The following is a 12,910-nucleotide window of genomic DNA, read 5'->3' as shown; positions in this document are numbered from 1 at the left end:
GCCCGGTATACAGGAGGTCGCCGGTTCCATCCCGATTTTGCCGCGTGTATATTTGCACGTCCCTCTCCCCGTGGTCGTGTGGATTTTTCTCCGGGTCCTCCGGTTTTTTCCCATCCACATTTAGAATGAACATGCGTTTAGGGTATTTGACTGCTCAAAATTTCCACATAAGCCACTTCGTTGGGCTATCTTTTGTGGCCAGGTCGCTTCTGAAAAATAGCTACATTGCTCAGTGGGCCTTACCGAGGTAAAGTAAAAAAAAAATAGTATTCAGAATCAGAAGTTCATTTCCTGAGGAAAGCCCATTCAGCCAAGGCATTTTTTCAGGGGCGACTCGGTGGCAGACATCACAGCTTTCCACAGTTAAAGATTTTTTTTTAAAAAAACCTAACAATAATTACGTAAAATGACATTTCACTTAAACTTTTGTGAGTTTAATACAGTAGTTGGTATAAATGACAAGAGATGGCAGAATTAAGATGCCAAGAGACGAAAAGACTTGGTTCCAAAAGTTTGGGGCAGCGACATGAAACATGCTTTTGATCAAAATTGTGTTCGAAATCTGGGAACTAGTAATAGACAATCAGACGCACGTCGCAACATTTTTTTGGATTGTCTTATGATAGAAAATTGAAGATAAATCAGGTATCCCTTGCAACAAAAATGGAAATCATTACATATCTTGCTTTGATGCACACAACACTGCACGAGTCTAATAACATTTCATTGAAAATGGGAAAGTTGTTTTCATTGGTATATAATTTACAAGGAATGCACAGGAGAGATATATGTATAAATACATTTTTACTGCCAAGTGTACATAGTTTAAAAAGTTGGTAATGCTCGTGCGATCAATGACCCCAATCAACCAACAGTAATTATCGTGTTTTTTGCTCCGTTGAAATGTCACGCGTCAAATGAAACATAAACACGTTTTAAAAAAAAATGGACCAACACAGTAACATTTTAAAATTCATAAAATATACAATTGCTAAACATTCATAACATAACACTTTTTGGGGGTGAAATGTATCAGAAGTAATGTGAAAATGGAAAATACTCGGCATTCCCATGCTTACATATAATTGCTGCTAAACGTGAACAAAGTGCAAATCTGCAGTTGTATAATATGAAGCAAAACAATTGCCACTCCATCGCGTAACCTCTGGCTACAGCCTTCACATCACCAGCCCTTGGGTTCCGGAGTAATTGTTATCGAAACGCCCTTTACACCGGGTCATCTCGGGGTATTTTCAATGCAATGAGGCAACTTGCATCACATCTCAATTTTTTTTTAAGAAATGTGTCCCGTTGAGTGGCAGTTGTCACCTTTGTGGCACAATGTGTTTCGGCATCTGGCCTGTAAGCAGGTATTACGTCTGCAAGTCGAGGGCGATGATTGCGCTGTGTAATCTCATGAGTAATTTGTAGAGGGGACATTACTCTAATAGGAATCGTCCCAGCGACATCACAAGTGCCATAACACGCTTGACCAACGTTAACATCTTGCTCTCATTAAGGAAGCTTTAAACTCATGTCCATAGCCCAGCAGACATTGTATAACGTTTGTTTTCATTCTAATTTATTTTATATTTTTATTTTACCTACGTGACTTTACCGAAAAAAACAAAGAGTATTGTATAACGTGTGTACAATATATAATAATAAAAATTTTTTTTATCTAATTTTACAATTCGTAGTCTGGCCAGGTGGCTTAGTGGCATAGTGGCTCGCAAGAGGATTACTGCAAGATCACATCCTGGTTGTGGGAGTTGACTCCGTCAATCATCCCCCAAAGTTCAACAAAGTAGTTGTGGGTAAGTCAACAGTGGTTGTGTAATGCGACTCACCTCTTCCATAGAAATGTGAAATTTCTATCACTGGGTCAGGGAAGTATTATTCAGTTGATGAGCACCTGAGTGATGTACTGAGCAGAAAATAACTGACTACTAATTAGTGCCAAATTTAATCGATAGCAGACGTTATCATTGTCATGTTTCTCTTCTGGCCTCTCTATTTATGTGCCGTGAAGGGCCATTGCCCGAAACGTTCCCTTTTCAATATTTTTCCTTTAAAGGCCACACACAAAGTGTTATTGAATACTTTGTTGTAATTTACACACACGACAAATGAATGAGACAGCGAGTCCGTCCGTCCCTCCCTCCTGCCAGCCAGCAAAACTGTTTTATAGTATAACATGTATGTTGAACTTCTTTCGCACCATACGTAGCCTATCGTGCTAATCGGAGGTGTGGATCCGAAGCAGCATGGACATTGGCAAATAAAAGGGAACAGCAGAGAAGTGTGCAATGCAGCGTAGAGAGACGTGCGTGGAATTACACTGAGACAGAAAAAGGAACACATGAATCAGGAAACAAATGAGAAAAATTACATAGTGAAGAAAGATGAGCTTGGACAGGACATGCCGCTGTAAGAGATGATGGCCGATGGTCGAGACCGAGAATGGAATGGCAGCCAAAGAAGTGAGCAACACCCAAGAGGAAGTCCCCCACGGAGATGGGAGTGATAGAATTCGCACAAGCGTCGGTGCTGGACGGATTGATGCATTGCGTGAGAACACAAGAGATGGGGTCGACCTGAGAAAACCTTCATCCAGCAGAGGCTTTATATCATCGGTGATATTATGCACCCTGTGGTTGATATACATCCTACATCCACCATAGTCGGATAAAGAAATAGATGGTTATATTCCTTTAGCCGACAGATGAGTTGGAACCATCAATTGTGACACCTTATTTAATCGTGAGGGGTGAACCATTACGTTCCTAAAAGGCATATCAGGATTCATATTTCACATACATTCTTAGTTTGAAAGCCTCAGCGTAACACCCCTTGCCCCAACATACAATGGGGCCTAATTTCGTGCGTTTGCAAAAAGGAACTGTCCACCAAATTCTGAATGGAACCATTTCCAAAAAGATGCTACATATTCACGATCGTGACTCACTTTGCATGTTTCTCGTCAATTTAATCCCAATTGCGCTATCGGCATCACGTCACGAGACGAAGTAACCCATGTAGAGCTCTCGCAGAGCAATGCACGAAAGGCCCACAGAAGCGGACACCACCGAGCTACCTCCGAGATCTCTTCACTCCCCACCCCCACATAGTAGGAGGAGTGGGGGCAGCACTTTCACACCTCTGGCCAAGCAATCGAAGCAGAAACAACCCTATAATGCCACCGCCGCTGCAGCGATGGCTTTCAGATTTTTTTTTAGATCGTCGCCGCGCTCAGGACGGCTTGAAAAAGTCGGTGCCTCGCAGCTCTTCCGGTAAGTACTCCTGCTCAACGGGTGCGTCGAAGGCCGGGTTGTACTTGTACCCGCGCCCGTAACCCAGGTTGCGCATGAGCCCCGTGGGGGCGTTGCGCAGGTGCAGAGGAACCGACGGTAGCGGGCCACGGTGGCACCGCACGCTCGTCTTGGCCCGGTTGTAGGCCGCGTACACCTCCACCGATTTGGGAGCGCGGGCCAGGTACGTGGCACACTGCGCGAGGATCACCTGTGGCCGGGATGAGAAGGGGGGGTGGGGGGGGCATCACGGTTGGAGAGGAAATGTTATCTCTCGTCTCGCTTGGTGTACACGCGCAGGTCGTGGGTTTGATCCCGGACGCCGACCGATGCCTGTTGTACATCTCCCCGTGGTCGTGTGGATTTTTCCCCGGGTCCTCCGGTTTTTCCCCTCCACATTTAGAACCATGTGTTTAGAGTATTTGGCTGCTATAAATTTTCACAATAGCCACTACGTTGAGCTATCATTTGTGGCCAGGTCACTTCTGAAAAAGTGCTATATAGCTCAGTGGTCCTTACCTGCTAAGATAATATATACAGTGAGGGAAAAAAGTATTTGATCCCCTGCTGATTTTGTACGTTTGCCCACTGACAAATATATGATCAGTCGATCATTTTAATGGTAGGTTTCTTTGAACAGTGAGAAACAGAATAACAACAAAAAAATCCAGAAAAACGCATGTCACAAATGTTATAAATTGATTTGCATTTTAATGAGGGAAATAAGTATTTGACCCCCTCTCAATCAGAAAGATTTCTGGCTCCCAGGTGTCTTTTATACAGGTAACAAGATTAGGAGCACACTCTTAAAGAGAGTGCTTCTAATCTCAGGTTGTTACCTGTACAAAAGACACCTGTCCACAGAAGCAATCAATCAATCAATCAGATTTCAAACTCTCTACCATGGCCAAGACCACAGAGCTCTCCAAGGATGTCAGGGACAAGATTGTAGACCTACACAAGGCTGGAATGGGCTTCAAGACCATTGCCAAGCAGCTTGGTGAGGTGACAATAGTTGGTGTGATGATTCGAAGCTTTCATGACTGCAGGAATTACTCTTTGTTTTTTTCGGTAAAGTCACGTATAAATAAGAAATAATAAAATAACATAATAGCGTATGACGTTTCGGTTGCAACACAAGCAGCCATCATTGGGTACAGAAGAGCTAAATTTACGAGAGAGAGGAAACACATAACCCCAGATGTATATACAGACACCCAAAGAGTAATTCCTGCAGTCACGAAAGCTTCGAATCAAGTCTGAACCACCTCTACGGAGAGGTATGAGGTCTGTGTCTTTGTGTTGTCTCTGCTTGTGTATCTGTCTTTGTGTCTTGGCTTGGATTTGTGTCTCTGTGCTGTCTCTGCCTGTGTGTGGGCCTTGGTGTTTCCGAGTGTGTGCTGCTGCGCCCCCTTTGCTCCATGCATACCTCATGCTGATTTGTCCCATTGTCTCTCAGCCTTACCTTCTCTGCCTATTTAAGGCGACTTCACTGTGTGCGTCTGTGCTGGTTCGCTCTACTTGGATGTCTATGTGTGTATGCGCGGTCTTATTTTAAATTTCATACTTAACTTGCAATTTAGCAATCTTTGAAATAGCATAATCAACCAGACTATGCGTTAATTGTGTTTTGACCGACCGTCTGTGTTGCTTTATATGGTTTCCAAATTTTGCTAAACCCTGTTTGGTATGCTTCTCTTTTTGTGTCCCCTGTTGTATCTGTGTTAGTTCCCCCCTACTTGAGTGTCTGTATATACATCTGGGGTTATGTGTTTCCTCTCTCTCGTAAATTTAGCTCTTCTGTACCCAATGATGGCTGCTTGTGTTGCAACCGAAACGTCGTACGCTATTATGTTATTTTATTATTTCTTATTAATACGTGACTTTACCGAGAAAAAACAAAGAGTAGTTGGTGTGATTAGTCGCAAATGGAAGAAACACAAAAGAACTGTCAATCTCCCTCGGCCTGGGGCTCCATGCAAGATCTCACGTCGTGGAGTTGCAATGATCATGAAAACAGTGAGGAATCAGCCCAGAACTACACGGGAGGATCTTGTCAATGATCTCAAGGCAGCTGGGACCATAGTCACCAAGAAAACAATTGGTAACTCACTACGCCGTGAAGGACTGAAATCCTGCAGCTCCCGCGAGGTCCCCTGCTAAAGAAAGCACATATACATGCCCGTCTGAAGTTTGCCAATGAACATCTGAATGATTCAGAGGACAACTGGGTGAAAGTGTTGTGGTCAGATGAGACCAAAATGGAGCTCTTTGGCATCAACTCAACTCGCCGTGTTTGGAGGAGGAGGAATGCTGCCTATGACCCCAAGAACACCATCCCCACTGTCAAACATGGAGGTGGAAACATTATGCTTTGGGGGTGTTTTTCTGCTAAGGGGACAGGACAACTTCACCGCATCAAAGGGACGATGGACGGGGCCATGTACCGTCAAATCTTGGGTGAAAACCTCCTTTCCTCAGCCAGGGCATTGAAAATGGGTCGTGGATGGGTATTCCAGCATGACAATGACCCAAAACACACAGCCAAGGCAGCAAAGGAGTGGCTCAAGAAGAAGCACATTAAGGTCCTGGAGTGGCCTAGCCAGTCTCCAGACCGTAATCCCATAGAAAATCTGTGGAGGGAGCTTAAGGTTCGAGTTGCCAAACGTCAGCCTTGAAACCTTAATGACTTGGAGAAGATCTGCAAAGAGGAGTGGGACAAAATCCCTCCTGAGATGTGTGCAAACCTGGTGGCCAACTACAAGAAACGTCTGACCTCTGTGATTGCCAACAAGGGTTTTGCCACAAAGTACTAAGTCATGTTTTGCAGAGGGGTCAAATACTTATTTCCCTCATTAAAATGCAAATTAATTTATACAATTTTTGACATGCGTTATTCTGTCTCTCACTGTTCAAATAAACCTACCATTAAAATTAAAGACTATCATTTCTTTGTCAGTGGGCAAATGTACAAAATCAGCAGGGGATCAAATACTTTTTTCCCTCACTGTAGATTGCGTGTTCTCTCCCTCCCTCTCCCTGTGATGGTTGTGTGGATTATTCTCCGGTTTTGCCCCCCTCCTCAACAATTAGAAACAACGCGCGTTTAGGTTATTCGGCTGCTACTATACTTCCCCACGTGTGAAACGCCACTTCAATGTGTGGCCAGGTCACCTCTGAAAAAGAGCTAACCTGGTAAATAAAATAGTTAAGTTTCGGTTGGGAGGGTGGAGGTCAGGAGGGGAGGCAGTGAGAATGCTCATTATATATTAATTAGTTGAAAAATACGAAGTTGTTTTTATCTTTAACGTCATAATTTAAGCTTATGGACCATAGTGCTACTTATCCAATCTACAATTTACAATAGTCTGCCGCGTGATGTGGCCCCATTTATTAATCATACCATTGGTAACCGCGTGCCATTGGGGAGGAATGTTCGTGGTGGACGGGGTGGGGGAGCATTGGAATATCTAATTATGCACTGCCAGAAAGCCGTGCGGCTGACGGGTTGTATAAGCAATACGTTTAAGGTGGCACTGAGCCAGCAACACTGAGATGCTGGGTTCTATTCTGGATTATACCCCTAACCCCGCCGTGATGTAACTCAGTTACCATTTGTAGTGGCGTTCATGGTCTCAGGCTGGTCACTCATGATTGTATGTAAAAAAAAAACATCAAGCTTAGTTTTTAACTGAATTTGGCTAAATTGTCACTTTTGCGATGTCGAATTATTGGTTCGCCTGCCACGTGACAAACATTACTCTTTAGTCGGGCATTGCGTGGGCAACGGGGCAGCACAAGAGATTGAGTGACTTCCCACTGCGCAAAGGTTGAATTAAAATAACCACCTCACACTCGGGCATCCCGATGAAGTGGCAGGACTGGTAGGCAGCGACCGCCTGGGGGAGTGCAAGTGGGTCGGCCAGACCTAGGGGTTGGGAGGAGGGCAGAAGGGGTGGGGGGGTGCAGGGTGGGTGGAGGAGGGCGGAACGGGTGGGGGGGCGCAGGGAAAGTGGAGGACGCGATGCTGATCAGCAGGCAAGCAACGTAAAGCAAAACCACACTGTCCATAGAAATGTAATATTTAACCACGACAAGTCAACGATGTCACGGTTCTTTTGGCGGAAAAGAAAGTAACACCGTCGCGCCTAGGTGTTTGCTGATGGGAGTCCTGGAACGTGTGGCCCACAAGAATGTGATATCGCACGCAACATCACGACAACAAGTTGCTTCGAGCGCAGCACTCACCCCAAAGGTCTATTCAGGCTATAGGGAGGATCTTTGTCTCGCGTTTACCCATGCCCCATGCATACCCACGTCCTCGCTGGCGAAACGCACAAGCCTCCTGGCCACGTACAGCGGGTCCTCGCCACCCTCCAGCATGCGCGCCAGCCAGTAGAGGCCGGCGCTCGCGTCCGAGCCGCGCAGTGACTTGTGCAACGCCGAGACGCAGTTGTAGTGCTCCTCCCCTGGGGGGGGGGGGGGAGGGGGGCGATGGGACAGATAGGATAGCGTGCAGACAGATGGTGGTGAGATGTTAACTACGTTGCCTGGTGTACAGCAGGTTGTGGATTCGATCCCGACCCGGACATCTGTATATTTGGAGTTTGCATGTTCTCCGCGTGGTCATGTGGATTTTTCTCCTGGTCCTCCAGTTTTTCCCTCCATATTTATAAACATGCTTTTCGAGTATGTGGCTGCTATAACTTTGTGGCCGGGTTGCTTCTGAAAATGAGCTATATAGCTGAGTTTCCCCCCCTCCCCCACCCCCTTATCGCAATCATCATCGTCGCCGCCACCGCCATAATCACCAGCTCGGTCGTAGAGCAGGTGTGAGCGCTGTAAGCCTTCCTTGACGTGGGCCTCCGTGACGGTGGGCAAGGGGCCTCCGGCAGCGTCCCCCTGCGACGACGACACTGCCGCCGACGATGCCAGCACCGCCTGCACGGCCATCTGTAGGCCGTTGAGCGCCGCACGGGCGTCACCGTCCACCAGCAAGGAGATAGTGTCCAGCGCCTTCTCCTCCACCATCACGGCTACCGGCCTAACAACGCAAACGCGGGAATACACCCGGGGGAGCATGCGTTCCTAAAAGGTGCACCGTCAAATATCGAAACGTCAATCGCAGCAATTTTCTCAAATCACCAAAATACCGTACGTAAATGATGTATTGTACTCTCGAGAAGGGTACGTTTGTTTACGCGCGCGCAAAGTGGTTTGTGTAGAGGGTATGGTAGAGGTGAAGGCCAAGAGGCGACGGATACAAGTAAGGACATATGATGCTGTCAGCGACGTATGTGTGGGTTGAGGAGACGCAAATCAGCGACGTCTGCGTGTCGATGTGGGGCACGGTGGGGGGTGGGGGGGGGGCAAATGGGGCGCTGTGGTGGCGAGATGTTAACTGCCTCGCCTGATACACAAGAGATCGTGGGTTCAATCCCGACTCTGACGCCTGTTGCATATTTGGAGTTTGTCTTTCTCTCTCCCCTTGGTCACGTGAATTAAGATGACAGTATACATTTTAATCAAGGGGGCTAGATGAAAATTCAAATCTAAGCCGTCAATATTAGCCGCGAAGCGTGAACAACCCGCCTTACTGGGCGCCGTTGGGAAGACAGGGCTGCCCCACGTCTGCGAGCTGCTGCTGCTGTTGCTGCTGCTGCCCGTGCAGGACACTGGCCCCAAGTTGAGGAAGCGCACGCACCAGGATGTGCCGCAGGTGCTCGGGCGAGAGCTTGCGCAGCACGACCACGCGGCAGCGGCTGAGCAGCGCCGCGTTCACCTGGAAGGACGGGTTCTCCGTGGTGGCGCCCATCAGGGTGATGACGCCGCTCTCCACATGTGGCAGGAACGTGTCCTGGGCAGGGCGCGCGACGGACGACGATCAAGAGCCAACACCGCCGTTTGAAGTCGTATACGTTAAACTAAAACTGAACAAAATATGTTATTTTACCAGGTAAGGCCCACTGAGCTGTATAGTTGTTTTTCAGAAACGACCTGGCCATCACAAAGGATAGCAGAACTAAGTGGCTTATTGCGTGGAAATGTATAGCAGCCTAATACTCTAAAACATATGTTGATTCTAAATGTGGAGGGAAAAACCAGAGGACCCGGACAAAAATTCACACAACCACTGGGAGAGCATGCAAACTCCAAATATACAGCAGCCATCAGGGTAGGAAATGAACCCACGACCTCCTGTATACCAAGCGAGGGAGTTAACATCTCCCCACCGCAGCACCCCAATTCAACATTCCAGGCATTATAGATACACCAGTGGAGGAAGGCCTTCCCCATTGCCATGTTGGTCATGGTTTTTTGTTAATAATCATACTTCGCCACGTTGGTTAGTGCGGGTTGGTCGCGCCATACATCGCCTCCCCACCTGCTGGCTCTTGTTGAAGCGGTGGATCTCGTCGATGAAGAGGATCGTCCGTCTCTGCGCGAGCCGCAAGTCGTTCTGCGCCTGGCGGATGGCTTCCCGCACGTCCGCCGTGGAGGCGTTGGTGGCCGACAGCGTCACAAAGCGCACGCGGCCGCTCCTGCGCGACGAGGCCGCGATGACGTGCGCCAGCGACGTCTGCGTGTCGATGTGGGGCACGGTGGGGGGGGGGGTGGTGGCAATTGGGGCGCCGTGGTGGCGAGATGTTAACTGCCTCGCCTGATACACAAGAGGTCGTGGGTTCAATCCCCGACTCTGACGCCTGTTGTATATTTCGAGTTTGCCTTTCTCTCTCCCCTTGGTCACGTGGATTTTTCACCGGGTCCTCCGGTTTTTACCTAAAGATTTAGAATCACCGTGCGTTTAGAGTATTTGGTTGCTATACATTTCCACATGATAAGCCACTTCGTTCAGCTATCATGTGGGCAGGTCGCTTCTGAAAATGAGCTGTATAGCTCAGTGGGCCTCACCTGGTGGCAAAATAAAAACAGTTGAGTACATTTGATATCCGCTTACTACACCATCATAACGGAGACTGGATTTGCCAACGTAGAATGCATGATTGACGACAAATACAGATCGCAGTTACTCGTTACGTTTCACATCTCTTGAGAATGTATCATTGAATGTGGCGGCCTGACTGTGGGTTGACCCCATGACATTTTGATCAGTTTCATTGTTTACCCGGATGATGATAACTTAAGTGACAACAACCGAGTGTCATTTGCAAAAGCGACCCAGGTCACGAAAACGACACAAGCAAAAAAACAACGCATTAATAATAGCACAGCAATGAAGCGAATAGAAGCAATAGAAAAAAAATTGCACTAAACATAAACACTTTTAAACAATGCATTCCCTATAGCCCAAAGCCGACTCGGTAAACATGCTTACACTCATAATAGTGCAAGTACAATTTAAGTTACATTAAACAAACACGCGGTGACTATCGTGTAAAGAGGTGTCTCTCTCTCTCACACAGTCCCCACTGAACGCGCGTTGTCATTCCCCACGCACCTCCGACGAGCGCGGCTGGCTGGCTACGTACGGTGCGAAAGAAGTCCCACGCAAGTCCGTCGTCACAGACCCCTCTCGCACCGGGTCAACACGGAGATGGAAGGGGGTGCTGGGTGGGGGGGTGGGTCTCTGGGGCCTCACCTTGCCGCAGCCGGGCGGACCCCACAGGATGATGGAGGGGACGTCGTTGGCCTCCAGCAGGGTCCGCATGAGCGTCTTCTCTCCGATCGCCTCGGCCTGCCCGACCAGATCCTCCAGGGTGTCCGGCCGCATCCTCTCCGCCAGAGGTCGGCAGTCGAGTCGGGCGGACTTGGAGGCCGCGGAGCCCCCCGCGGTTGACGAGGCTGCAGGCTTGGCGAACGACGAGGGAGACGCCGGTGGTCGTGGGTTGAAGTTTGACGGTGGTGGTGGTGATGGTGGATTGATATTCGATGTCACTCGCGATGCATTGCTATTTAATGCTGACGGAGGCGATGAAGCAAACGCATGTCCTGACGGATTAATACCCGATAGCGGTGATGGCGATGATGACAGTGACGGGAACGAGGATGGCGATGATGCGAACGGCGATGCTGGTGTTTTAACATTTGATGACTTCGTTTTTGCCGCTGCTGCTGCCGATCCTGATGATGTTATCGCAGCGAATGCTGCTGCCGATGACGAACGCATTGCAGAAGCCCTGGCCGTCTTCGTCGACCCAACCGCAGCCGACCACCCCGCGTGCGCTCCCCGGGTCGCACCACCGCTGCTCCGACTGCTCCCACCACTGCGTCCCAGCATCTCTTGAGACCTTTGCTTCTGACTGAAGAGTGGAAATGAGGCCACGGGGACACCACCACCAACACCACCACCACCAACACCACTACCCCCGGTGGTTCTCAACTGAGAGGGTGAGGTCCAGGACCCGGGACGAGGGCTCACGGTTCGAAGTCTCTTGGACTGTGGGGTCAGTGACGACGACGGTGATGGTGAAGACTGTGGTGGTGGTGAAGACTGTGGTGGTGGTGGTGGTGAAGACTGTGGTGGTGGATCGTCGACATTGCCGTCATCGTCGTTGTCTTCGGGAGGGAGCTCGAGGCAGCTGTCGAGGTGGTTGTTGATGAGGTCGGGAGCGATGGGAACGCCACACACGGGGCACTGCAAGGCCATTCCGAGCTGCCAGGCCTCCCACAAACTTCTTGCATGACACCGAATCGATTCACGTTTAGAATCGATATTGTTTAATCGATTCCTCACGGTAATGTGTACAGCACGCGAAAGATTCTAACGATCCGTAGTGTCGATTCTTCAATTCAACGCCTAGAATCGATTATCCTACTTTTAAAACAAGCGTATGACGTAGAATGAGAATAAAACAATCTTAAGATTATTCTTAATCTTAAGATTATTCTTAATCTTAAGATTGGGGACACCACCATTCTACGTGACTTTACCGAAAGAACCAAGAAGATGAATCCTTGCAGTCACGAAAGCTTTAAATCGAAATTGTATATAATCTACCAATTATATTGCATGTATAACTTATTTCGTACCGTACGTAGCCAACCATGCTAATCGGAGGTTCGGAGAACTGATAACAGAGTTAAACAATTGATGTTTCAAATATGAGCAGTGCCAAGCAATCGATACAAGCATCGCAGGTTCGTCTCTAGTATTGGGAATCGTCACTTCACCACATTATGACGTCACTGCATTTCCAGACATGTTAAACGTCACTGTGTTAAAGACGTCATGTAACTAGCGAATGGCCAGAGTGCTATCAGCAATGACGTTCTCCATTTGAAAACGTCATTATACAAACCACCAGAATGTTCGTGCGTAAACTGACGTCCCGGAACAAGTTTCAAAATATAAAACTAAGCGGTCAATAACGCTGCCTTAAAAAAAAACATAGGTGACATTTAATGCAATGACCCTTCTTCAGAACACCGCTCAAACCACACCGTGTTCACTTTTTAATGACGTTGTCCTTCCGCCGCACCTCTCATGAGCACGGTAGACTACGTGCTGTGCAAAAGTTCAACAAAAACACGCAATGACGCCATCATTCCAAAGAAACCCCCCCCACGTCCAACGCTCTCACAAATGACGTCATGTAAACGCTGACGTCACGACTCAACGCACCGAGGGGGTGGGGTCC

General features: G+C 48.1%; 1 protein-coding gene across 2 annotated transcripts; it reads right to left on the bottom strand.

Annotated features, from left to right (window-relative positions):
- Positions 1-412: 412 nt before the first annotated feature.
- Positions 413-12,840, bottom strand: WRNIP1 (WRN helicase interacting protein 1). Of its 2 annotated transcripts, none has more exons than XM_032957750.2 (7): positions 10,912-12,840; positions 9,697-9,891; positions 8,909-9,168; positions 8,123-8,355; positions 7,625-7,780; positions 7,160-7,239; positions 413-3,522 (listed from the first exon to the last, which is right to left on the bottom strand). In XM_032957750.2, exons 1-7 carry the CDS (start codon positions 11,917-11,919, stop codon positions 3,253-3,255), a joined length of 2,202 nt encoding a protein of 733 aa, XP_032813641.2. In that variant the 5' UTR covers positions 11,920-12,840; the 3' UTR covers positions 413-3,252. The 2 variants fall into 2 exon arrangements, with proteins under 2 accessions (XP_032813641.2, XP_075924356.1); XM_076068241.1 differs by having other exon boundaries at positions 3,394-3,522; positions 7,669-7,780.
- Positions 12,841-12,910: the final 70 nt, after the last annotated feature.

Source organism: Petromyzon marinus, chromosome 20 (genome assembly GCF_048934315.1).
Source record: "Petromyzon marinus isolate PM22_M1 ecotype Great Lakes invasive population chromosome 20, UKy_Petmar_22M1.pri1.0, whole genome shotgun sequence".
Lineage (NCBI taxonomy): Eukaryota > Metazoa > Chordata > Hyperoartia > Petromyzontiformes > Petromyzontidae > Petromyzon > Petromyzon marinus.
The sequence above is the reverse complement of the archived record's forward strand: the minus strand, read 5'-3'. Positions and strand labels throughout refer to the sequence as shown.

Bases quoted from the DNA above. Each gene is read 5' to 3' on its own strand.
- WRNIP1 (XM_032957750.2), bottom strand. From the start codon at position 11,919: ATGGCCTTGCAGTGCCCCGTGTGTGGCGTTCCCATCGCTCCCGACCTC. The intron at 9,169-9,696 runs GTGGGGAGGCGA...CGCCCTGCCCAG, and splicing joins GCTTCAACAAGAGCCAGCAG to GACACGTTCCTGCCACATGT. The intron at 8,356-8,908 runs GTAAGGCGGGTT...TTGCGTTGTTAG, and splicing joins TGTCTTCCCAACGGCGCCCA to GCCGGTAGCCGTGATGGTGG.